Source organism: Scyliorhinus canicula, chromosome 6 (genome assembly GCF_902713615.1).
Source record: "Scyliorhinus canicula chromosome 6, sScyCan1.1, whole genome shotgun sequence".
NCBI classification, from domain to species: domain Eukaryota; kingdom Metazoa; phylum Chordata; class Chondrichthyes; order Carcharhiniformes; family Scyliorhinidae; genus Scyliorhinus; species Scyliorhinus canicula.
In genome coordinates, this window is record NC_052151.1 from 169,869,910 (window position 1) to 169,897,503 (window position 27,594).

Sequence of the window (27,594 nt, forward strand, 5' to 3'; positions counted from 1 at the left end):
GCTTCTGAAAAGTTATTTTCCGAGTGAAATCATATTTACATTCTGTTTATTTTATCTGTGCTTGGGTACAAGGAGATTAATTGGACGTTTACAGTGTATAAAAACAGAATGTGTTTCACAGCCCAGTGCACTTTCAAAATGGTGAATTAGGAGAATATTGATTGAGGATCATGGGCATGAACGTTTCATAGTTGTGATCCAAACATTGAGTTAAATTGCCTATTTGGCAGGTATTCTGATTATCTTTGATGCATCAGTAAGTAAACAGACCATGTATGTGCTGTCGAAGCGTATTTACTATTATTATAGCTGACACAATTGATGCTTTTATTTGGATGGGGGGGAGCAACGGATATTGTAACTCTATAGTTTGTACCATCAGGGCTAATTAATCACTGCCCCTGGAAAGGAAAACCAAAGTGCAATTGTCAACATTTGTTATAGAAGTGTCGGATATGTGGTGCAAAAGTCTCATTTTTGAGACTTTCTTTAGGCCAAAATTCATGGACTCACCTTTGGCATGGGTAATATTTTCAAGGAGTTAACATTTCTTACCTGACTTAAGTTTAAGTGAAATTGAAAAAAGACCATTGCAATGGAATAAAATCAAAATCAGCAGTACTAAAGATTTAACAATATGATGTGTATTTATTTGATAACATTACAAACTCTAGAGGTGGAATTTTACACTGGGAGGATTTTACCGAAGGCAATTAATAGTGGCCATTAATACAAGGGAGAAACAATGGCCGGAATTCTCCATCCGTTTACGACAGCAGGATTCTCCGGTCCCTCTACAGTGAATGGGAAATTTGGCTGAGCGACAAATTGGCCGAGAATCTCGGCCAATACCTTTCATAGTTCAATCATAGACACTAGCCCCCAAATAAATTGAATCTCATGAACCCAGGCTTCATGTAATTAGCAGAGTAAGGGACTCCCACACACACGTGGACTGCACTAGTGCACCAGAGTGATGGACGAAAGCAAATTACTGCGGATGCTGGAAGCTGAAAAAACCCAGAAAATACTGGACAATCTCATCAGGTCTGACAGCATCTGTGGAGAGAGAAGGGAGCCAACGTTTCGAGTCTGGAAGGCTCTCTGTCAAAGCTCAATTCCATGTCCTCACTGAATTGCAAGGCAAAATAATATTTTGAAACTTAGAAGTTCCTAGATCAAGAATGAAGCAGATGCTGAGGATCTGCTAGGCTTTGAGGGAAACAATTATTTTGGATACACAATCCTCACTAAATCGCAGTAAAAGTAGATGCTGCAGATGTAAGGCCGTTAATAAATCACAAGAGAAATTAACCATGAGAATCACCTTGGCAAGCAGAAATAATAAATACAACGAGAAAAGCAGCTAAAAATAAAAAGCACTGACCATTGCACAGAAAGAAGCAGAGTTAGTGTATAAGCCTGCTACAGTACAATGTTTCAGTGTTACACATGACTAATGCATATTGACCCATTGCACAATCCACTATTATTATAAAGGGAGGTAAACTGATTGAAAGTCAAAGGGACATAAATTGTTACTGGAAAGGCAGGCTACCGGGTATTGCCCGCTTTGTGCACCTCGCCAAGATTAATTTAGATGGCGTACTTTGGATTGATTGGAATGTGGTTGAGTTGCAGGTCTGTCCGATTTGGCTCAGCCAAATTTCCCATTCACTGTAGCGGGACCGGAGAATCCTGCTGAACGGATGGAGAATTCCGGCCATTATTTCTCCCTTGTAATCCAATGTCAGCTCCAAAACCGAGGAAGCTCAGTGAGAAACTTGGTTTATAAATGTTTACTCAGAATGGTGGACAAATAATAAACAAACAAAATATTCCCCTGTAGTGTAGTTTATTATTGTGATATATGTTTGAAACATTTAGAGCTGAACATGAGGGACTTGTACTCCATGAATGAGGTATAGCAATTGTGGAACAGCCGACTCGGTGCTAGCACTGAAGAGATGCAGCTTACCAAAGATGGGATTCAGAGTTTTATTGGCACTGGTAATTGTGCCATTTGAATGCCATTTTTTTAAATATAAATTTAGAGTACCCAATTAATTTTTTCCAATTAAGGGGCAATTTAGCATGGCCAATCCACCTAGCCTGCACATTTTTGTGTTGGGGGGGGGGGGGGGGGGGTGCGAATGTGCAAACACCACACGGACAGTGACCCAGTGCCGGGATCGAACCTGGGACTTCGGCGAAGTGGCGCAGCAGGGCTTACCCACTGCACCACCGTGCTGCCCTTTGAATGCCACATTAATTGTACTTGACAGAAAGAGCCATTATCCAAATGTTTTATCCGAAAGAAGGTATCTCTGACAGTGCAGCACTCACTCAATATTGTATTAGGAGTGTCAACCTTGGGCAGCATGGTGGCGCAGTGGTTAGCATTGCTGCCGCACGGCGCCAAGATCCCAGGTTCGATCCTGACTCTGGGTCACTGTCTGTGTGGAGTTTGCACATTCTCCCCGTGATTGCGTGGGTTTCGCCCCCACAACCCAAAGATTTTTTTTTTTTTAATTTAGAGTACCCAATTATTTTTTCCAATTTAAGAGGCAATTTAGTGTGGCCAATCCACCTACTCTGCACATTTTTGGGTTGTGGGGGCGAAACCCACGCAGACACGGGGAGAATGTGCAAACTCCACATGGACAGTGACCCAGAGCCGGGATCGAACCTGGGACCTCAGCGCCGTGAGGCAGTTGTGCTAACCACTAGGCCCCACAACCCAAAGATATGCAGAGTAGGTGGATTGTCCCTGCTAAATAGCCCCTTAATTGGAAAAAATTAAGTACTCTAAATTAAAAAAGGAGTGTCAACCTAGATTATGCGCTGATGGCTCAAGAGTTGGCAGTGGGATGGTTGGGGGGGGGGGGGGGGGGGGGGCGGTGTGGTGATAGGTGTGGGGGTGGTGGTTGGCCTTCTGACTCAGAGGCAGATGTGCGACCAACTGAGTTGGGGATGGTGTTGATCTATTTAAGAGGGCAGTCGAAAAGCATATGAGGGAGAATGAAATGGACAAATATGAGAGAGTTAGACGAGAAAGGTGGAAGGAGAATCAAGTGGACTATAAATGCCAGCGTGGACTGCTTGGGATGTATAGCCTGTTTCAGTGCTGAATATTCTCTGTAATTCTATGTAAACCGGTGCCTGCTGCTATATTTTGACACTGTGAGACATGGATGCTGGTTTGGCAAAGTTTCATTGTTCCATGTGTAAAGCAAAAAGGTGACGATGTAATTCAAATGTCAGGAGTCGTCAGTTTAAACATTCGGAGATTAAGTGGAAGACTGAAAGTAAAGAAGAAAAAAGGTTTAGTTAAAATTAAAATCAAACTTCGAAACAAATTGAATTATCTTAATCTTCCGAATTCTTTGCAATGTTTTGCAGATATAATGGGCGCGATTCTCCGCCCCCCACGACGGGTCGGAGAATAGCGGGAGGGCCTTCCCGACATTTTTCCCGCCCTCCCGCTATTCTGCCCCCCCCCCCCCCCCCCCGCCCAACCCCCGACACGAATCGCTGCCGCCGTTTTTTACGGCCGGCAGCGATTCACAGCTGTTCGATGGGCCGAAGTCCCAGCCCTTTACGCTGTTTTTACGAACGGCAAACAGACCTGGTCTGGCCGTTCGTAAAAACGGCGGGAACAACTCGCTTTTTATAACCATGGCACTGATTGGCACGGCAGTACCACGGCCGTGCCAAGGGTGTCATGGGCCCGCGATCGGTGGGCACCGATCGCGGGCAGCGGGCCCGATGCCCGCGCACTATTTCTCCTTCCGCCACCCCGCAGTATCCATTCGCGGGGCGGCTGAGGGGCATCCCGGCCCGCGCATGCGTGGGTTTCGCGCAAATACGCAATGACGTCATCCGCGCATGCGCGGGTTGGAGTCTTCCAATCCGCGCATGCGCGGCTGGCGTCATATGACGCGTCAGCCGGCGCTAACTCCGGCAAGCGGGCTTAACGAAATTCGTTAAGCCCGTGATGCCGGAGCTTACGGCGTCGGGCTGCTAGCCCCGACCGGGGACCAGAATCGGTTCCCGGTCGGGAAGGGGCGCGCTGGCGTCAAACCCGCCCGGGTTTGACGCCAGCCTTACGATTTCTCCCGTTTTGGGAGAATCGCGCCCAATGTTTGTGAAGCTGTGGGAATGTGAGGCCCTCTGTCATGCAGAGCCTCATTCCCACAGCACAGAATGAAAAAGAGTCTTTTTACTGGGCACACTCCAGGGATGCGAGTGGTAAGACAAGATTGCCCTCCGCTCCAAAGAATGCACGGACCCCACCAAAAAGCCACTTTGTCTCTCCACCAGAACCACTGGATTGTTTTAACATTCTTATGCCCCGATAGTTTATTGTTTAATGAGATTTGATATATTCTGTTGAATCACAGTGATCAATTGTACAGATCCGGGGGTTGTGGAGAATGCCGTTCGCCTAGGGCAACAGGATTACCTGCAAAGCTTCAAGTTTGGCAGCAGTGTGGTGTACCAGTGTAAATGGAACTTCTACCTCCTTGGCTCAGCCGTGCTTACCTGTCAAGCAAGTGGTCTGTGGGACCGATCTCTACCAAATTGCTTACGTAAGTAACACTCTGCCGCTTTGAAGTGTACCCTTGTTCACTATTTAACCTGGAAGCGAATTTGGTTTTGAATTGCCAAGTAATACAGGAAGCTGAATCTCTGACATGCAGAATATGTTATTTTCCCAACACTCCAGGCAAGTTTTAAAAAAATAAATTTAGAGTACCCAATTCATTTTTTCCAATTAAGGGGCAATTTAGCGTGGCCAATCCACCTACCCTGCACATCTTTGGGTTGTGGGGGTGAAACCCACGCAAACACGGGGAGAATGTGCAAACTCCACATGGACAGTGACCCAGAGCCGGGTTCGAATCTGGGACCTCAGCACTGTGTGGCAGCAATGCTAACCACTGTGCCACTATGCTGCCACGTCTCCAGGCAAATATTGTCTACACGAGGCCTAACAGTGGGTCTTAACCGAAACCAACAAGGTTATACTCGCGAATATACTTATTGAACGTCTTGGACTCCCCCAGTCACTGCTGTTGCCTCTCCCTACCACCACCTAATCATTCCTGGCCCTTCCTCACTCACCTGAAGGCTTCTGCAAGCAGTGGCCTGCAATCCTACTGCAGCTCAACAATTCAATGGAAATGAGACCCAATGCCAAATGTCAGGGATGCCTCACGCCTCACCAATCAAGTTCAGGGGCTGACAAAAAGAGTAAAAATTGACCTTTTTAACAGAGGGAGGAAAGTGTGGGATAGAGACAGAATAAAAACATCTTGCTCCAAGTGGAAGGTGAAGGGAGATAGAAGTCCTCTGGCTGGGAGCATGTTTTTTTTTCCAGAAGACGAAGCAATGCTTACTTAGAAGCAGATATATCTTCGCAATGACATGGGACATCTGCCAGTTATTCAAACAAGATATTGAAAAGTAAATAAAAATTAAAGCTCTTCTGCATCATGATGATAATTCTGTATTCAGAGCCAATTGAATTTTCAGTTATCTTGTGAGGGGATGAACCGCCAATGAAATTGCTGCAATGTTTTTAGTTTGTTTGTACTATTTCCTTGAATATCTGGGGTAAGCAAGATAACTATGTGGGTGACCTTTCCCTCCTGTCAATCGTGTGAAATATATGTGAGCAGCAGAAGGTTGATTAATAATCAACCCAGTTGCCGTTAATTTATTTGTCATCAGGAACATAGGGACAGGAGTAGGTCATTCAGATTGTCAAACCTGCATTCAATCACATCACTGCTGTTCATCTACCTCGATGCCACTTTTCCACACTTTCTCCATATCCTTTACTGTCATTGGTCCCCAGAAATGTATCGTTTCTGTCTTGAAGATGCTCAAAGATTGAGTTTCCTCAGCTCTCTGGGGTAGAGAATTCCAAAGGTTCAACACCCTCTGAGTGAAGAAATTCTTCCTCATCGCAGGCCTAAATTTCCTGCTCCTTATTCTGAGATTAGGTTTGAATCTCACCAATCAGGAAAACATCCTATCTACATCCATCCTGTCAACGTATGTAAGAAGTTTGTTGATTACACTGAGGCCGCCCTTCATTCGTCAAAAGTTAAGGGAAGACAGACGCAGTCTCCTTAATGTCTCCTCATAAAACAATCCTGCCCACGGATTAACCTGGTGAACCTAAACTAAACCAATAACCAGCTGCAGGTTGGGTATTGCAAAGCAAGCTCAAACAAGCATCAATATTTTAACTATCATTACTGTTTTACGCATCTCCAACAATTTAACAGCGGAAGCTTTGTCCAGTCCAGTCAACTTCTGCTTCCATGTGGATATACCCAAAGTGACCCTGCTGCACGTTACCCTGAAGGGAACAAAAGACCTTCTCAATCAAGGATCAAAGCTAAACTGTTTCCAACTTCATACATAGCACCCAGTTCGAATCGCCTTTGGATCACTGCCAATGTCTATGGTGGCGATAAAAGCCATCACATAAATGAAGAACAACAAAACAGCTGGAGGCGATGGAGCCCCCACAATGAAATCTTTAAATGTGGAGGAGTGGAACATGCCTCATCCTATAGATCTGGAATGAAGCGAAAGACCCGAATGATCATAAGAATACCATGATTGTGATAGTCTTCAAGAAAGGGGACAGATGTAACTGTGGAATTTCGAGGCACCTCGATGTTTCTCATTGCAGGAAAGATCATTTCAAGAACCCTGTTCTACTTGCCGAAGAACTATTGCCCAAATGTCAATGTGAGTTTAGAATATCAAGAGGCAGCCAATATGATTTTTACAGCCTGTCAACTGAAAGAAAAATGTCGTGAACATCAACATCACTACATCATGAATCACAGAATTCACAGTGCAGAAGGAGGCTATTTGACCCATCTAGTCTGCACCAGCCATTGGAGAAAGAGCAGCCTATCCAAGCCCACAACCCCACCCTATCCCCGTAACCCACTAACCCCACCTATCCTTTTTGGACACTAAGGGCAAATTAGCATGGTCAATCCACCTAACCTGCACTCTTTGGATTGTGGGAGGAAACCGGAGCACCCAGTGGAAACCCACATAGACACGGGGAGAACATGCAGACTCCGCACAGGCAGTGACCCAAGCCGGAATTGAATCTGGGACCCTGGAGATGTGAAACAACTGTGCTAACCACCGAGCTACCAAGCCGCCGTGGTTCTTGATTTGACAAAGGCCTTCCGCCTGTAAATCATGAGGCACTCAGGAAGATTCTGCTGAAGTATGGATGGTCTCAAAAATTCACCACCAACCTTTGCCTGCTTCAAGATGACAGACAAGCAGTGATCCTTAACAATGAATCCATGACAGATTCTTTTGAGGTTAATGTAGGTTAACGTCAATCAACGTTGTGCCATTGCCCAACTCTTTTTGTTTTATCTTCCTTGCTGCCATGTTCTATCTGAGTTTAACATCTCCCTGCTGGATTGCAACTTATTTATTGAATGCCCAATCAATTATTTAACCTCAGACAGCTCCAGTCAAAAACAAAGACCACCCCAACCTCAGTCATTCACCTTCAAAATGCTGATGACGCTGCAGTAAGTATTGTGTCATTTACTGAGGCAAACCTTACACTTAACATTCAAAAGACCAAAGTGCACCATCAGAAAACTCCAAATGCACATGCCTCAGACCCATTGATTAGGATTCATGATGAATGCCTGGAAAATGTAGAACACTTCCAGTACCTTGGAAGTAATCTTTCTCTTAGGGCTGGCATTGTCAAAGATTTGATGGCAAATCGCGATTCTCTGTCTCCTTGAAATCGGATTCAATGCATTTCCTCCTGCAAATAAAGTAGACAGCATTTGCATATCATTACCAGTTCCCACCCCGTATTCTCCAGGGCCTCCGCGATTCTCTGCTTCTGATTGGCCAAGTTCCTGACGCCGTGGTTCACTTGTGCTTTTAAACATCGTGAAACCGCCGTGCTGAGGGAGAGAGAGGGGATACGGAAGGTGTCCAACATCAGAATAGTTTGTTGACGGTTGTGCTGCTGGCTGGAGGCTTCTGCCAGGGCCGGGGGTGGCCAGGCGGTGTGCTGTGGGGCCAGGGTGGACGGGCATGGATCACCATTACCGCAACTGTCAAGCCAGCCATGCAGCTGTGCCCACCGTTAGCAGCCCACTTTGAACCTTGTGCCATGAGTCGGATAGGTGTCCCCACAGGGCACCCCCCCCCCCCCCCCTCAGGGTGCCCTCTGGCCCCAGCAGACCCATCAGTATGGGCATGCTCCAGCGCAACCAGTGCCATCTTGTTGGCTGGGATGAGTGTGAGGGGGGAGTGCAGTGTGTACGTGCAGCTACAGCTTGTTAGCCTCCCGAGTGTCGATCATAGACCCGGCGAATCCCACACCGTTTTGATTGGAATTAATTGTGTTCCATGCGGCACCGGTGGTAGTACCTTAACGGTAGCGGAATCAGTCCAGGTGCGGCGCTGGTTTTCTGTCGTAAAAGTCCATGGATTCTGCGTTGGCAGCAACACTTGGTCTCAGAAACAGAGAATCCCGTCCCCTGAATCCTCCTCAACCGACATCTTCAGCTCATGGGAGACAATCTTCCTCGCCATCGAGCGATAGCCAATAATAGCAAAGTTTGTTCAGATTTCAAGCAATAATATTTCACATCCATCATCCCATTTAGTAACCCTATCTCTAAGTCGGTATATGCACTGCCCATTCAACAACTGAACAACCTGGACCTGAATGGCACCATTTTCATTCCCCTCCCTGATCTCTGTGTCCTGTGTTCAGCCAGGTTGGCAATATGGAACTCTGGCCTGAACAACCCCGAATTTAGGCAGGGTCAAATTAGCAAAGTGACTGCTCTTGATTGAATCTAGTGACTCCTGCTAGCAAATGCCCATGAGTGGACGTTGGGCTTAGCTCTGATGCCGTCTACAGTTGAATGACTTAGCAACATTCGCAGGAGGAAAGTTTGAGGCCTCCTCCTCTCCAGTGGAAATAAGGCAGCTGCAGCTGTGAAAATAAGAGGGAAGAACTCTGTTCTGTACATTTTTTCCATCGTCCTCAAAATAGGAAGATAAGGCAGCCACCAGAAGCAAGTGTACATCTAACTTAGGATTTAAATTGGCGCACAAACAGAATCCAATGCCATTTTAAGACTCTGACTAGTGTCAGCAGCCAGACCAGCTGAAGAGGAATTCAGAGTTAAGCCTTTACCTATTTTTGTGGGGTGGGCATGCTTGTCCTGCCTTTAAAGAACCGAGACCACTGTCATATTGAGTCCCAACCCTAAATTTTTCCTGTACAGGGGGCCAGCTTTTTTAGTGATAATCCTGCGCAGAGGGTTGCCCTTCAGTGCTAGCTTCCCCCTTTGGACTATCAGTCCTGTATCAGTGAGGCCTGACTCTCATTATGGAGCAAATGTGGAGCTGAGTCCACAAAAGATCAGCCATGATCTCATTGAATGGCGGAGCAGGCTCGAGGGGCCAGATGGCCTAATCCTGCTCCTAGTTCTTATGTTCTTAAAAGAGTCTCCTGTCAATAGTATCGGTCAGCCAACCGGTGAAATAAAACCCGCACCAAGTGATAAATGGTCACTTGTTATGGGCCCGGGTTTAGAGAACACCAAAGTGTATCATGGAGTTCACCTGACCCACGACTTTTAATAGATTGTATATGGGGAGCACAAAGGCCTACTTTACAGGTGTGATGCATCAGAGATCTAAAGTATTTTAAAACAAATCCATGTTTATTTCTGAATCCAGTTAACACTTTATAAACCCACAGTAAACATCATAACATCAACACCAATAATTCCGACAGATACAATATTCTATAAGTAACCCTTCATAACTTTCCTAACAACATCCATGAGACCAAAAGACCCTTTTTACAGAAAGACAGAAGGTTTAAATTCTCTACAGAAACAGATATTACTTTAAAATCCTCAAATGATCTGGAGACAATCTTTAGATTGCAGAGAGAGATCAATTTACCTTCTTGCTGTGACTGCAGCTTCTTCAACTCCAAAACGAAACTAAAACACACAGACACACACCAGCTTTTTTGCTCAAAGCGAAAGTAAAAGCAGAGTCACAGCTCAGCTCCACCCACACTCTGACATCACTGCAGTTATTTGATAAACACCCATTTCTTAAAGGTACATCCACTACAGCTATTTAATAAACATCTATTTCTTAAAGGTACTCTCACATGACACACTTGAGAGGGCAACAGATGCCTGTGCAGAGTCAACATCTTGAGGAAAGATAAGAAAATTGGGGAAAGATCTCAAAGACTTATTATTTTATTTAAAAAGCATATTGCACCATGAGCTATATAACCACCAAAAGAGTAAATATAATGGGACTCTTGCTATTTTAAATCTCAGAGGAATAATAGGAGTTTGCATCACCCCAATGTAAATTGAAACAATGCTGATATTCAAATTGTTTTTAATCCAGTACAGTGCATGTGAGCCTTACTTGATGATAGATATGCAATCAAAGGCACCAAATTGTTTTAACAACAATATCCTGATTAAAATGCACTGTGTTGTCACTCTGCAAAGTCAACAGTTGTGATCTAATTGGTCGTCCTTAAAGCGCTGTAGGCAAGTTAATTCATCAAGGTGCCATGGGTGCCTTAATAAGAACATAAGATATCGGAGCAGGAGTCGTCCATTCAGCCCCTTGGGCCGGCTCCACCATTCAATAAGATCATGTCCAGGGGTGGCCTTGTGGTGTAGTGGTTAACACTGCTGCCTTACGGCACTGAGGACCTGGGTTTGATCCCGGCCTCGGGTCACTGTTCGTATGGAGTTTGCATGTTCTCCCCGTGTCTGCATGGGCCCCGCCCCCATAACCCAAAAAGATGTGCAGGGTAGGTGGATTGGCCATGCTAAATTGCCTTTTAATTGGAAAAAAATAATTGGGCACTCTAGACTTTAGAAACAGCTGAGCCCAAGGGAAAGCATTGCTTAATTGACAACTATAGCTTCCTGATCTATGCTGTCATTGCACAATGTTTATTTAACAAGATAAATAAGTTTAATGACCCTCTGAGAGAAGAGATTTCCCAAAATCTCCATCTTAAATGGGAGACCCCTGATTTTGAAACTGCACTCCTTAGTTCTAGATATTCCCATGAGGGGAAACATCCTCTCAGCATCTAACTTGTCAAGCCCCATCAGAATTGTATATGTTTCAATAAGATAGTCTCAGGTTTAACTCTTGCATATTCTGGTTTACCTGGTTTCAAGGAACAGAGGTAGTGAACTCACCCAGTATGTCTCATCTCCTCACAATCGTCAAACCGACTCCATCTTCCACTATCTTTACCAAGCCCATCTTCCTCATGGTTCCACCTGATTCGAGTAGTCATCCATCTTAAATACTGTGTGCAGTTTGTTCCTATTTAAGGAAGGATGTAAATGCGTTGAAAGTTGTTCAGAGGTGGTTTACCAGTGTAATACCTGGAATGAGTGGGTTATATAATGAGGAAAGATTGGGCAGGCCAGGCTTCAATTTAGAAGAGTGAGGGGTGACTTGACTGAAGCACATAAGATCCTGAACTGTATTGACAAGGTGGACGTGGAAAGGATGTTGCCTCTTGTGGATCAGTCCAGAACCAGGAAATTGCCCGTATAGGACGGAGATGAGAATTCTTTTTGTCTCAGAGGGTCATGCAACTTTGGAACTCTCTGCCTATAGAGGCAGTGGAGCTGGGATAATTGAATATTTTTAAGGCAGAGGTAGATAGATTCTTAGCCAGGGAATCTACCATTATCTGGAGTGTGGAGTTGGGGGTGGGGGAGTAGACGGAAATGTGGAACTTGAAACACAAACAGATCTACCATGATCTTATTGAATGGCAGAACAGGCCCGAGGGGCCGAATGGCTCTAATTTTATATCCCCCCACGTTTATCTCGGTTAAAAGTAGGAACAAGAACTGTGTCAATGTTTTCACACACAGATTTATCACATTAAAACACAAAAAGAAATATGTCCCCTCATCTTCGCCAGTTTGTCCACTCAGTAGCTGAGACACAGCAAGCTGGATGGATTTGTTTATTTGGCTAATGCAAGGTAAGATATTCCAGTAGGCCTTCATTATGCATACTCAGGATATAATTGGCACTTTGTATGTTTGTCCATATAGCTGTGCATCTTGAAGAGTGTGTGGAGATTATGATTGATTATTATTCATTATTTGCCTTCCCACCTCCTTAATTTGGTTATTTTGAAATCAACAAACATCATTAAAGTTATGATCACCAATTTGTTGATTTCAGCCAGGCACTTAATAACTCTGCTCAATTAAAGTATTTATGAAGCTTGAATCACAATCATGCATTATGATTAAATTCCCATCATTTAAGGAAGGTAGTACTTCTAGTCCCATTGCAGTAAACCTATCACCCAGCTTTGATATCTTCAGAAAAACAAAACTTGGTTGATTTACTACTGAATCTACAAATGATCTTCCTACAAAGCTACTTTATTGATAAATGGGGTATGGGCATGTTTTAAAATTACAACTAACAGCAGATCTTAATGGTTAAATTATGATCCAGTGTTATAAGTAACCTTCCAATATGAAAGCATTGTTGTGTAAAGTGAGACCCACAAGAACACTGCAGCTTAGAACAAAGAAAAGTACAGCACAGGAACAGACCCTTCGGCCCTCCAAGCCTGTGCCGAACTTGCTGCCTTAACTAAAAAACAAACCTTCAGCCCTTACTCAGTCCGTATCCCTATATTTCCTCCCTATTCATGTACCCATCCAGATGCTGCTTAAACATTGCTCATGTGCCTGCTTCCACCACATTCTCTGGCAGCATGTTCCAGGCACCCACCACTCTCTGCGTGAAACAATTACATCTCCCTTAAACTTTCCCACTCTCACTTTGAACCCGTGCCCCCTTATAATTGACACTTGCACCCTTGGTAAAAGCCTCTGATTATTCACCATGTCTATACCTCTCTCTTTGTAGATATACCTCTGTCAGGTCTTTCCTCAGCCTCTGTCTTTCCAGTGAAAACAATCTAAGTTTATTCAACCCCTCCTCCTCGCCAACACCCTCGAGACCAGGCAACATCCTGATGAACCTTTTTTGCACTCTCTCCAAAGCTTTCACATTCTTCTGATAATATGATGATCAGAACTGCACACAATACTCCAAATATGTTCTTTCTGATAACTTTCATCAGCGCAGCTATCATTTTTCCATAAACCAACCCATGTTCCAAATATTTCTGCTGAAATATCCTTCATTCAATTAACATGAGATTCTTTAAGTCTTTCATTAGTATGCTGCAACTTACAACAGAACTGAAAGCAGCAATTTTGATAGACGACAGAAATGATACAGCCCGCAAGCCATTGCTAACACACAATAGAGTGGAGAGACTTTAATAGATCAAAAACTAACAAAATGGTTATTCTCATTTTATTACTGACTGAAAAACTGGATTATTTATAGTTAGTTCCGAGGGGTGATTCTGCTAACTTAAAATAATTGATTTTCTTCTCAATCCTGCTCCAAGTTAATTTAATAAGCAGGGTTATTAAGGGAGTTCCTTGAAATTACTTTTTTATTTAACAAATTAGAGCCCATTGTCATTTGTGTACAAAAATATATTGTTTGCTTGCCTATTGTAACTAGCTGGAACTTATTTAAGCCAGTGTCCGAGTGTGCTGTTTTTGGTTCTTTTTCATCTTGTGCAGTCAGCCAAGCAGTTAATTGAGATATATGCCGTATATTATGCCCATTTCTCCGATAAGGCACAAGCTTTGAAAACAGGCCTTGTATTTTAATCCCTGTTTGTCGATTTACCTCTTCATCTCTCCCACCCTTTGCAAACTTGACAGTGCAAATGTGGTTTGATACTCCACCTGGACTTTTGATAATACTTTTTAAAAATGAATTTTTTGACTTTTGGCATTTGATTTAATGTTTTACGAATGTGATTGGTTGCAAAAGACATACAATTCAAATTTCTTCCTCACTGATTGCTGAGTATCGTTCTTCCCCTGAATTATGTATTCAGTTTATGCAAATCTAAGCCCAGAAAGCAACCTTTATGAACTCCAGCTCTTTTTCTCGCTTGAGCTCAGAAACTTGAATTCCCATTCAAGAGGCAAGTCAAGAGAATAATTTTTTTTTAATCATCGCGTGCTTAATAATATTCCAGTCTGGAAGTGATTTGCAACATGCAGAGCTTGGGTACCTTCAGGTTTGTCATTTTTCTGGAGTTCAATGATGTGAAATAATTTATTTACCACAGTTGAGCACTGAACTAAATGATCAGTCTCCTGCTTTCACCAAGCATTTGGTCATCTGTGCTCCCTCCGCTGGATGTTTTAAGCATCTGATTAGTGAATGTTGAGTTAGAGAATGAAATGCACAATTTTTAAATTCATTTATGGGATGTGGTTATCGCTGGCCAAGCCAACATTTATTGCCCATCCCTAATTGCCCTGGAGAAAATGCTGGAGAGCTGCCTTCTTGAACCGATGTAGTCCCTGTGGGATAGGTACACTGTTAGGGAGGGAGTTCCAGGATGTTGACCCAGTGCCAGTGAAGAAATGGCGATATATTTCCAAGTCATGATGGTGAGTGGCTTGGAGGGGAACCTCTAGCTGGTGGTTATCCCATATATCTGCTGCCATTGTCCTTTTAGTTAATAATGGTCATGGGCTTGGAAGCTGCTGCCTAAGGAAGCTTGGTGAGTTCCCACAATGCATTTTGTAGATGGTATGCACTGCTGCCGCTGTACGTTGGTTGAGGAAGGAGTGAATGTTTGCAAATGGACTGTTCATGTGGGCTGCTTTGTCCTGGATGGTGTTGAGCTTCTTGATTGTTGCTTTAGCTGGATTCGTCCAGGAAAGTAGAGAGTGTTCCATTACAGTTGACGTGGCTTTGGGGAGTCAGGAAGTGAGTTATTCGCTGGGGGTTTCCTTACCTCTCAGCCACAGCATTGTTATGGCTAGTTGGCTGGTCCAGTTTAGTTTCTGGTCAATGGCAACCCTCAGGATGTTGATAGTGGGGGATTCAGTGGTGGTAATACCATTAAATGTAAGGCACGGTGGTCAGATTCTCTCTTGTTGGAGATGGTCATTGTTGGCATTTGTGTGTCACGAATGCCTCAATTTTGCATTTATCCAATGTGCTGTAATTGTAATATGTCAAACCCATCTACTTAGTCTTCAGCTGAGGCTCAAACATTCTTCTTATCAATTCCTGTATTTTATTATCCGGTGCAGTAGGTGTTAAGTACTTCTAATGCAGTCTACTGGGAAATTTCAAAATTTATTCACTATCTCTTTTTGCAGTCGTAAATTGTACAGAATAACATAGCTTATTCTGTGAACAGAGAAAAGTTAGTGTCCGTGCAGTATAATTTAGTGAAATGCGAGGTTACCACTTTGCAAAAACGATAAGGCAGACTATTATCTGATAAATCAGGAGAGGGGATGAGCAACGAGACCTGCGTGTCCTCGTTCACCAGTCACGGAAGGTCAGCATGCAGGGACAGCAGGCAGTAAAGAAGGCAAATGGTATGTTGGCCTTGATAGCGAGAGGTTTAGAGTGCAGCAGCAGAGATGTCTTGCTGTAATTATACAGGACAATGGTGAGGCCACATCTGGAATATTGTCTGCAGTTTTGGTCTCATTATCTGAGGAAGGATGTTCTTGCTCTAGAGGGAGTGCAACAAAGGTTTACCAGAATGATTCCTGGGATGACGGGACTAACGTATAAGAAGATATTTAAAAAAAATTAATTTACATGATGTGGGCATCGCTGGCTGGGCCAGCATTTATTGACCATCTCCGGTTGCCCTTCAGAAGGTGGTAGTGAGTTGCCTTCTTGAACCGCTGCAGTCCTTGAGTGTAGGTACTTCCTCTGCGCTGTTGGAGAAGGAGTTCCAGGATGTTGCCCCAGCGACAGTGAAGGAAAGACAATATATTTCCAAGTCAGGGTGGTGAGTGACTTGGAGGGGAACCTCCAGGTGGTGGGGTTCCCAGGTATCTGCTGCTCTTGTCCGTCTAGATGGTAGTGGTTGTGGGTTTGGTAGGTGCTGTCTAAGGAACCTTGGTGAGTTACTGCAGTGCAGATGATACACACTGCTGCCACTGTTCATCGGTGGTGGAGGGTTTGAATGTTTGTGGAAGGGGGAGCAACCAAGCGGGCTGTTTTGTCTTGGATGGTATCGAGCTTCTGGAGTGTTTTTGGAGCTGCACTCATTCAGGCAAGTGGAGAGTATTCCATTAGGTAAAAATTTAAGATCTAGGAGTAGGCCATCTGGCTCTTTGAGCTTGCTCCTTCATTCAATAAGATCACCTGATCTTTTTATGGACTCAGCTCCACTTACCCTCCCGCTCACCGTAACCTTTTATTCCTTTACTGTCCAAAAATCTATCTACCTCTGCCTTAAAACATTTAACGAGGTAGTCTCAACTGCTTCACTGGGCAGGGAATTCCACAGATTCACAACCTTTTGGGTGAAGAGGTTCCTCTCAACTCAGCCCTAAATCTGCTCCCCCTTATTTTGATGTTTGCCCCCGAATTCTAGTTTCACCGCCAGTGGAAACAACCTTCCTGCTTCTGTCTTATCTATTCTATTCATAAAGTCATGAACTTCTATAAAGTCCCCCCTCATTCTTGTAAATTCCAATGATTATAGTCCCATTCTACTTAGTCTCTCCTCATTAGCTAGTTCTCCCTCTCCACTCTGGAATCAACCATGTGAATCTCCTCTGCACACCCTCTAGTGCCGATACATCCTTTCTCAAGTAAAGAGACCAAAACTGTACACAGTACTCCAGGTGTGGCCTCACCAGCACCCTATACAGCTGCAACATAACCTCCCTGCTCCATCCCTCGAGCAATGAAGGATAAAATTCCATTTGCCGTCTTAATTACTTGCTGCACCGGCAAACCTACTTTCTGAAATTCATGCACAAGGACACCCAGGTCCCTCTGCACAGGAGTATGCTGCATTTTCTTACCATTTCAATAATAGTCCATTTTTCTGTTATTCCTACCAAAATGGATGACCTAAAATTTATTAACATTGAAATCCTGACTTGTGCCTTGTAGATGGTGGACAGGCTTTTCTTTTTGGGGTGGGGGAGGGGGGGGGGGGTCAAGAGGTGAGTTACTCGCCATAGGATTCCTCTTTTTTTATAAATTTAGAGTACCCAATTACTTTTTCCCAATTAAGGGACAATTTAGCGTGGCCAATCCATCTACTCTTCACATATTTTTGAGACCCACAAATACACGGGGAGAATGTGCAGACACCACATGGACAGTGACCCGGGGCAGGGAATGAACCTGGATCCTCTGCGTCCTCATGCAGCAGTTCTAACCACTGCGCTACCGTGCTGCCCCTTCATAGATACACAGAAGATAAGAGCAGGAGGATGCCTTTTGGCCCTACAAGCCTGCTCCGCCATTTATCACGGCCATGGCTGATCATCCAACTCAATAGCCTAATCCTGCTTTCTCCCCATAACCTTTGATCCCATTCACCCCAAGTGCTATGTCTAGCTGCCTCTTGAATATATTCAATGTTTTAGCATCAATTACCTCCTGTGGTAATGAATTCCACAGGCTCACCACTCTTTGGTTGAAGAAATGTCTTATCTCTTTCCAAAATGGTTTACCCTGAATCCTCAGACTGTGAGGATTCGCCGTAGGATTCCTAGCCTTTGACCTGCCCTGGTAGCCACAGTATTAAATTGCTAGTCCAGTTCAGTTTCTGATCAATGGAAAGCCCCAGGATATTGATTGTGGGGGATTTGGCGATGGTAATGTCATTGAATGTCAAGGGTTGGTGGTTAGATTGTCTCTTGTGGGAGATGGTCATTGCCTGGCACTTATGTGGCGCAAATGTAACTTGCCGCTTGTCAGCCCAAGCCTGGATATCGTACAGGTCTTCCTGCATTTGGATATGGACTCCTTTGAATCGGTTAGGATTGTATTTGCTGGGGTTCAGAAGAATGAGGGATATCTCATAGAAACCTATAAAATTCTAACAGGACTAGACAGGGTAGATGCAGGGAGGATGTTCCCAATGGTGGGTGTGTCCAGAATCAGGGGTCACAATCTGAGGATACGGGGTAGACCATTTAGGACAGAGATGAGGAAAAATTTATTCACCCAGATGGCCTCCTCCTGCTCCTATTTTCTATGTTTCTATGTTAGTCACTTGTTATTAAGAAGCAGTAGTTCAAAAGTCTTTATTTCCCTCATTAGGCTTTTGTATGGATGTAAACAGTATTCTTCAAAGGTCACTGACTAATCCTTTATGTGTGGTTTTGATTTAATATACAAGAGATTAACATCAATTTCATACAGAATGATACACATTTTATAATGCTTGCAGAAAAATGATCTTACGATTTTGTTCAGTTTTCCACCGCGGGCATAGGGTTGCTCAGTGACATGGCTGGGTCCATCCCTCATTTTGAAATGTGGGACTTTGTGAGGAGAGTATTGAGCAGCAGGATAGCACAAGGACAGCACGGTAGCACAAGTGGATAGCACTGTGACTTCACAGCGGCAGGGACCCAGGTTTGATTCCCCGCTGGGTCACTGTCTGTGCAGAATCTGCACCTTCTCCCCATGTCTGCGTGGGTATCCTCCCTGGATAAGGTCATCCATTTTGGTAGGAATAACAGCCCAAAGACATGCAGATTTGGTGGATTGGCCATGGTAAATTGCCCTTAGTGACCAAAAAGGTTAGATGGGTTATTGGGTTTCGGGGATAGGATGGAAGTGAGGGCTTAAGTGGGTCGGTGCAAACTCAATGGACCGAATGGCCTCCTCTGCACTATATGTTCTATGTGTGTGAGAGAAGGATGAGTGTGTATATGAGAGAGGATGAGTGTGCATGTGTGTATGAGAGGGATGAGGGTGTGTGTATGTATGTGTGAGAGAGGGACGAATGTGTTTATGTACATGTGAGAGAGAGGGGTATCAGTGGATCTGTGTGTTTTAGACTAGACAGAGGGGTAACTGTGTGAGAGATGAGTGTGTGTATATGTGTGTGAGAGAGAGAGAGGTATAAGTGTGTCTGTGTGTGAGAGAGGGGTGAATGTGTGATGATATGATCTGCATACTCGTCTGCCATTGGGCCAGAACGTCGGCTTACCATTGGCCCTGGTCGGTCATGTGCCTCTCGACCGATTGGCCGAGAGGCTGAGTTAACCACGCCTCTATCAACGAGGTATAAATGCTCAGAAGCCTGACGATCGGCCTTTTCCACTGTAGACGATCGCCAGGCTGTGTTCTAGTTAATTAAAGCCTGACATTGGTAAATCACTCGCCTCGCGTGCAATTGATGGTGCATCAATTTAATTAACTACAACTTTGAAGATGGAGTTCCGCATCAAGCCCGAATGCCTCCGCATCAGCCCGCAAACTCTGAACTCTACAGAACTCTTTAAGCTCTGGCTGACTTGCCTCGAAGGGTTCCTGGCATCTACAACCACCCCCCCCACCGGGGCACAGAAGCTGCACGTCCTCCACTCCAGCGTGGGTATTGCCGCTTACTCAATGATCGAAGACGAAACAGACTATGATGAAGCTATACGGAAGCTAAAAGGACAATTCCTCAAACCCATCAACAGGGTATTCGCTCGACATCTGCTGGCCACCAGAAAGCAGGTCCCCGGTGAGTCTCTAGACCAATACGCCCGGGCCCTCTGTGCCCTGGGGAGAGGTTGCGCCTGTGAAGCGGTGTCCGCTACAGAGCACATGGAGCTACTCGTCAGAGACGCTTACGTGGCTGGGATGCTGTCCCCCGTGATCCGCCAGCGGATGCTGGAAAGAGACGAACTCAGTTTAACGGAGACACTGACTCTCTCCGCCTCCCTGGAGGTCGCAGATCAAAGCGCGCGCACCTATGACCCTGGCCAGGCCGCCTCCTGGCACGCTTCCCACCAGCTACCCACCGCTCCCGGCCTCCCTCAGGCTTGTGCCGCGGGGCGCCCCGATAAATCCGCGGGGCCCCGCTGCTACTTTTGTGGGTACGCTAAGCACCCTCGCTCGCGCTGCCCAGCCCGCTCCGCCCTCTGTAAGAGCTGCGGGAAGAAGGGCCACTACTCCACGGTCTGCCAGGCCAAAACGCTGGCTGCAGCGCTTCTGGAAGCTGCACAGCACTCTCCCCCCCTCCCCCAGGCCTCTGCAAACGGCCTGTGTGCCTCCCTCTCTCCCCCAGGGCCGCCCCAGCTGCTACCGACTCGCGCCCCGCCGGCCGACATGCGCACCTCCCCGGCCCCTCCAGGCCTCTGCCTGCCCGCCGCGCACGTTTCTCCCCCCCGCCCCCGGGCCCCGGCGCCCGACCGGCTCGCCTCTCCGGGCCTCCCTGGTCCCTGCCTGCCCGCAGCGGCCCTGCTTCCCTCGCTCCCGGACCCCGGCTCCCCCCACCCCCGGGCCCCGGCGCCCGACCGGCTCGCCTCTCCGGGCCCCCCGGTCCCTGCCTGCCCGCAGCGCGACTCGGCTCCCCCCCGCCCCCGGCCCCCGCACCCGGCCCGCGCGCCTTACCTCCGCCCACAGCTGATGCACCTAGCCGGCGTCCTGGAGCCGGCTTCCGCATCCCCACAGCTGATGCACCTAGCCGGCGTCCTGGAGCCGGCTTGTGCATCCCCACAGCTGATGCACCTAGCCGGCGTCCTGGAGCCGGCTTCCGCATCCCCACAGCTGATGCACCTAGCCGGCGTCCTGGAGCCGGCTTGTGCATCCCCGCAGCTGATGCCGGTCACTCACCTCTTGGAGCCGGCCTGCGCGCCTCTCCGCTCACAGCGCCGGGAACGCTAGCTCCGCCTCCAGCGGCCACGAGGGCTTCCTGGGCGCCGCCATCTTGGGGTGCCGACCCCACGTGCGGGTCCTGGGCGCCGCCATCTTGGGGCCCCGACCCCACGTGCGGGTCCTGGGCTCCGCCATCTTGGGGAACAGACCTCACCTGGGGATCCTGGCCACCGGCTTCCACATCTGCCACGCAAGGTCCCTCCAGCATGGAATCGGACAGCGACGACGGATTTTCTCCACGGCTCGCGGCCGTTCACACCCACATATGGATCCTGGCCACCGACTTCCACATCTGCCACGCAAGGTCCCTCCAGCATGGAATCGGACAGCGACGACGGATTTTCTCCACGGCTCGCGGCCGTTCAACTCGACCAGTCTCATCCACGCACGCTCGCCAAAACGACTACGCTGATCCACCTCAACGGCCACAAGACGGACTGCCTGCTGGACTCCGGGAGCACGGAAAGCTTCGTTCACCCTGACACGGTAAGACGCTGCGCGCTCCCTGTCCATCCCGTAACACGCAAAATCGGTTTAGCCTCAGGTTCGCACTCCGTCCACATCACCGGGTGCTGCATCGCGGACCTCACGGTCCAAGGGAAGGTTTTTAAAAATTATAAATTCCTTGTCCTCCCTGACCTTTGCGCACCGGCACTCCTAGGACTGGACTTCCAGTGCAACCTGCAGAGCTTGACTTTTCAATTCGGCGGCCCTATACCCCCCCTCACTGTCTGCAGCCTCGCGTCCCTCAAAGTAGACCCTCCCTCCCTGTTTGCTAACCTCACCCCCGATTGCAAACCCGTCGCCACACGGAGCAGACGGTACAGCGCCCAGGACCGATCCTTCATCAGGTCCGAGGTCCAGAGGTTGCTGACGGAAGGGGTCATCGAGGCCAGCAACAGTCCCTGGCGAGCCCAAGTGCTGGTGGTCCGGACGGGGGAGAAAAACCGGATGGTCATCGATTATAGCCAAACCATCAATCGGTTTACCGCAACTGGACGCGTATCCTCTCCCCCGTATCTCTACCATGGTAAACGAGATCGCGAGATACAAGGTCTTCTCAACTGTGGACCTTAAGTCCGCTTACCACCAGCTCCCCATCCGCGCGAGTGACCGACTGTACACCGCGTTCGAGGCTGACGGGCGCCTCTACCACTTCCTTAGGGTTCCGTTTGGCGTCACGAATGGGGTCTCGGTCTTCCAAAGGGAGATGGACCGAATGGTCGACAAGTACGGATTACAGGCTACCTTCCCGTACCTTGATAATGTCACCATCTGCGGCCACGACCAGCAGGACCATGACGCCAACCTCCAGAAATTCCTCCAAACCGCAAAACTCCTTAACCTCACGTACAATAAGGATAAATGCGTGTTTAGCACCGACCGCCTAGCCATCCTCGGCTACGTAGTGCGTAACGGAGTGATAGGCCCCGACCCCGAACGCATGCGCCCCTGATGGAACTCCCTCTCCCAAATACCCCCAAATCCCTCAAACGCTGCCTAGGGTTCTTCGCATACTACGCCCAATGGGTTCCCAACTACGCGGACAAGGCCCGTCCCCTCATGCAAACCACGACCTTCCCGCCGTCGACGGAGGCCTGCCAGGCCTTTAGCCGCATCAAAGCGGACATCGCAAAGGCCACGATGCGTGCCATCGACGAGGCCCTCCCCTTCCAGGTCGAGAGCGATGCTTCAGAAGTAGCTCTGGCGGCCACCCTGAACCAAGCGGGCAGACCCGTGGCCTTCTTCTCCAGAACTCTCCAGGCTTCCGAACTCCGCCACCCATCTGTGGAAAAGGAAGCCCAGGCCATAGTCGAAGCCGTGCGACATTGGAGGCACTATTTGGCCGGCAGGAGGTTTACCCTCCTCACAGACCAACGGTCAGTAGCCTTCATGTTTGATAATGCACAAAGGGGCAAGATCAAAAATGACAAGATTTTACGGTGGCGGATCGAGTTGTCCACATACAACTATGATATCTTGTATCGTCCTGGGAAGCTCAATGAGCCTCCTGATGCCCTGTCCCGCGGTACCTGCGCCAGCACGCAGATAGACCGCCTCCGCTCCCTCCACGCAGACCTCTGCCATCCAGGGGTGACCCGCCTACACCACTTCATTAAGGCCCGCAACCTGCCCTACTCTATCGAGGAAGTCAGGACAGTAACCCGTGACTGCCACATCTGCGCCGAGTGCAAACCGCACTTCTACCGCCCCGAGCGCGCACACCTGATCAAAGCATCCCGCCCCTTTGAACGTCTCAGCATTGACTTCAAGGGGCCCCTTCCCTCTAACAACCGCAACATTTACTTCCTGGCGGTTATCGACGAACACTCCCGCTTCCCCTTCGCCATTCCCTGTCCCGACATGACCACATCGACCGTCATTAAGGCCCTACTCTCCATCTTCTCACTGTTCGGCTACCCCGCGTACATTCACAGCGATCGGGGGTCCTCATTTATGAGCGACGAGCTGCGTCAATTCCTGCTTGACAGGGGCATCGCCTCTAGCAGGACGACCAGCTATAACCCCCGGGGTAACGGACAGGTCGAGCGGGAGAATGGTACCATCTGGAAGACCATACTACTAGCCCTCCGGTCTAGAAATCTCCCTATTTCCCGATGGCAAGAGGTGCTCCCCGATGCACTGCACTCTATCCGCTCACTCCTCTGTACTGCAACTAATCAGACACCCCATGAGCGTCTTCTTGTTTTCCCCAGGAAGTCGTCCTCTGGATCCCCTCTCCCGACGTGGCTGGTCACCCCCGGACCCATCTTGCTCCGGAAGCATGTGCGGGTGCACAAGTCCGATCCGTTGGTGGAGCATGTCCAGTTACTCCACGCTAACCCGCAGTATGCGTATGTGGAGTACCCCGACGGTCGGCAGGACACGGTCTCCCTCCGGGACCTGGCACCCGCCGGCGTGCAGCCCCCCCCCACCACAGACCCCCCCTCCCCTTTTTCACCCCAGCACCCCACTCAGCTTCCCCATCCCTCATCCATGGCGTCTCCACGGCCAGCTCAGGTGACGGAGACTACTCGAGGTCTATCGCTCCCGGACTCCAGGACATCAGCAGGACCATCAGCCGATCCGACGACTCCTCCTCCACTACGGCGCTCGGCCAGGACGTCAAGGACCACCAAACGACTGATCGAATCCATCTAGAGTTCTACGGTCCCATGGACTTCCTTTTGTAAATATTGTTATGTCTGGGCCAGTGGCAAGCCCCCAAATTCGACAAGGGTACGGAGAGAAAATTATTCTCCCGACGGCTACTCATATCATCAGTTCTTCCCCCCCCCCCCCCACCCCGGGTCTCGTTCACACCCCTCCCCCCCCCGCCTTCCTTCTCCGTAAGGGGTGAATGTGATGATATGATCTGCATACTCGTCTGCCATTGGGCCAGAACGTCGGCTTACCATTGGCCCTGGTCGGTCATGTGCCTCTCGACCGATTGGCCGAGAGGCTGAGTTAACCACGCCTCTATCAACGAGGTATAAATGCTCAGAAGCCTGACGATCGGCCTTTTCCACTGTAGACGATCGCCAGGCTGTGTTCTAGTTAATTAAAGCCTGACATTGGTAAATCACTCGCCTCGCGTGCAATTGATGGTGCATCAGAATGTGAGTCTGTGAAAGAGAGAGACAGGGCTGAGTAGCTCCATTTCTGTGAGAGAGAGAGGGGCACATGCGAGGGATAAGTGTGTCTGCGTGTGGGGGCAGGAAAGTGGGATTGTCAGTGTTAGAGTGGGGTGGTGAGTGTGTGTGGAGAGTGGATGTTTGTGTTGGAGAGTGGGGTGGTGAATGTGTTTGGGAGAGTAGGTGTGTGTAGGAGAGTGGGGTGGTGAGTGTGTGTGAGTGGGGTGTGTGTCTGTGAGTGGGGTGGTGAGTGTGTGTGGGAGAGTGGGGTGGTGAGTATGTGTGGGAGACTGTGTGGTGGTGTGTGTGTGAGTGGGGTGGTGAGTGTGTGTGGGAGAGTGTGTGTGTGGGAGAGTGTGTGTGTGTGGGAGAGTGGGGTGGTGAGTGTGTGTGGGAGAGTGGGGTGGTGAGTATGTGTGGGAGACTGTGTGTGTGTGGGAGAGTGTGTGTGTGTGGGAGAGTGGGGTGGTGTGTGTGTGTGGGAGAGTGGGGTGGTGAGTGTGTGTGGGAGACTGTGTGTGTGTGTGCGAGAGTGTGTGTGTGTGGGAGAGTGGGGTGGTGTGTGTGTGTGGGAGAGTGGGGTGGCGAGTGTGTGTGGGAGAGTGGGGTGGTGTGTGTCTGTGAGTGGGGTGGTGAGTGTGTGTGGGAGAGTAGGTGTGTGTGGAGGAGAGTGGGGTGGTGAGTGTGTTGTGTGGGGTGTGTGTGTGTGAGTGGGGTGGTGAGTGTGTGTGGGAGACTGTGTGGTGGCGTGTGTGTGTGTGAGTGGTGTGTGTGTGTGGGAGAGTGGGGTGGTGAGTGTGTGTGGGAGAGTGTGTGTGTGTGGGAGAGTGGGGTGGTGAGTGTGTGTGGGAGAGTGTGTGTGTGTGGGAGAGTGGGGTGGTGAGTGTGTGTGGGGGAGTGGGGTGGTGAGTGGGATGGTGAGTGTGTGTGGGAGAGTGCGGGGGGGGGGGGAGTGTGTGTGGGGGAGTGAGGTGGTGAGTGTGTTTGGGAGAATGTGTGAGTGGGGTGGTGAGTGTGTGTGGGAGAGTGGGGTGGTGAGTGTGTGTGGGAGAGTGTGTGTGTGTGGGAGAGTGGGGTGGTGAGTGTGTGTGGGAGAGTGGGGTGGTGAGTGTGTGTGGGAGAGTGTGTGTGTGTGGGAGAGTGGGGTGGTGAGTGTGTGTGGGAGAGTGTGTGTGTGGGGGAGTGGGGTGGTGAGTGGGATGGTGAGTGTGTGTGGGAGAGTGCGGGGGGGGGAGTGTGTGTGGGGGAGTGAGGTGGTGAGTGTGTTTGGGAGAATGTGTGAGTGGGGTGGTGAGTGTGTGTGGGAGAGTGGGGTGGTGAGTGTGTGTGGGAGAGTGGGGTGGTGAATGTGTGTGGGAGACTGAGAGTGGTGGGGTGTGTGTGTGTGGGTGAGTGGGGTGGTGAGTGGGATGGTGAGTGTGTGTGGGAGAATGGGGGGGGGGGGAGTGTGTGTGAGTGGGTTGTGTGTGTGGGAGAGTGGGGGAGGAGTGTGTGTGAGTGGGTTGTGTGTGTGGGAGAGTGTGTGTGTGGGAGAGTGGGTGTGTGTGGGTGAGTGGGGTGGTGAGTGTGTGTGGGAGAGTGTGTGTGTGGTGGGGTGTGTGTTTGTGAGAGTGGGGTGGTGAGTGGGATGGTGAGTGTGGGGGGGAGTGTGTGTGAGTGGGTTGAGTGTGTGTGAATGGGTTGTATGTGTGGGAGAGTGGGGGGGGAGTGTGTGTGAGTGGGTTGTGTGTGTGGGAGAGATGGGGGAGGAGTGTGTGAGTGGGGTGTGTGTGTGTGGGAGTAGGTGGGGGGGGAGTGTGTGAGTGGGGTGTGTGTGTGGGAGAGTGGGGGGGGGAGTGTGTGTGTGTGGGTTGTGTGTGTGGGAGAGTGGGGGGGGAGTGTGTGTGAGTGGTTTGTGTGTGTGGGAGAGTGGGGGGGGGGAGTGTGTGTGTGTGTGGGGGAGTGGGGTGGTGAGTGTGTGTGGGAGAGTGGGGGGGGATTGTGTGTGTGTGGGAGAGTGGGGTGGTGAGTGTGTGAGTGGGTTGTGTGTGTGGGAGAGTGGGGTGGAGTGTGTGAGTGGGGTGTGTGTGTGAGAGAGTGCGGGGGGAGTGTGTGAGTGGGGTGAGTGTGTGGGAGAGTGGGGGGGAGTGTGTGTGGGTGGGTTGTGTGTGTGGGAGAGTGGGGGGGAGTGTGTGAGTGGGGTGAGTGTGTGGGAGAGTGGTGGGGTGAGTGTGTGATTGGGTTGAGTGTGTGGGAGAGTGGGGGGGGGGAGTGTGTGTGGGTGGGTTGTGTGTGTGGGAGAGTGGGGGGGGGGGGAGTGTGTGTGGGAGAGTGTGTGTGTGTGGGAGAGTGGGGGGGGGAGTGTGTGTGGGAGAGTGTGTGTGTGTGGGAGAGTGGGGTGGTGAGTGTGTGTGGGAGAGTGGGGGGAGTGTGTGTGAGTGGGTTGTGTGTGTGGGAGAGTGGGGGGGGGAGTGTGTGTGAGTGGGTTGTGTGTGTGGGAGAGTGGGGCGGGAGTGTGTGAGTGGGTTGTGTGTGTGGGAGAGTGGGGGGGGGGAGTGTGAGTGGGTTGTGTGTGTGGGAGAGTGGGGGGGGGAGTGTGTGAGTGGGTTGTGTGTGTGGGAGAGTGGGGGGGAGTGTGTGAGTAGGTTGTGTGTGTGGGAGAGTGGGGGGGGAGTGTGTGAGTGGGGTGTGTGTGTGTGAGAGTGGGGGGGAGTGTGTGAGTGGTGTGTGTGTGAGAGTGGGAGGGTGAGTGTGTGTGGGGCGAGTGTGTGAGTGGGTTGTGTGTGTGGGAGAGTGGGGGGGTGTGTGTGTGTGAGTCGGGAGTGTGTGTGTGTGTGAGAGTGGGGTGGTGAGTGGGATGGTGAGTGTGTTTGGTAGAGTGGGGGGGAGTGTGTGTGAGTGGGTTGTGTGTGTGGGAGAGATGGGGAGGAGTGTGTGAGTGGGGTGTGTGTGTGGGAGAGTGGGGGGGGGGAGTGTGTGTGGGAGAGTGTGTGTGTGTGGGAGAGTGGGGTGGTGAGTGTGTGTGGGAGAGTGGGGGGAGTGTGTGTGAGTGGGTTGTGTGTGTGGGAGAGTGGGGGGGGGGAGTGTGTGTGAGTGGGTTGTGTGTGTGGGAGAGTGGGGCGGGAGTGTGTGAGTGGGTTGT

The 27,594-nt window shown here is 49.1% G+C and overlaps 1 protein-coding gene across 1 annotated transcript in view; it reads left to right on the top strand.

The window, feature by feature from the left end:
* LOC119967641 (CUB and sushi domain-containing protein 1-like) overlaps window positions 1–27,594 on the top strand; it is a 2,889,858-nt gene that overhangs the window by 2,735,004 nt on the left and 127,260 nt on the right. Inside the window, exon 55 of the mRNA XM_038800434.1 lies at window positions 4,404–4,592. Within this exon, the coding sequence (XP_038656362.1) occupies window positions 4,404–4,592 (189 nt within the window). The remainder of the gene's footprint in view (window positions 1–4,403; window positions 4,593–27,594) is intronic.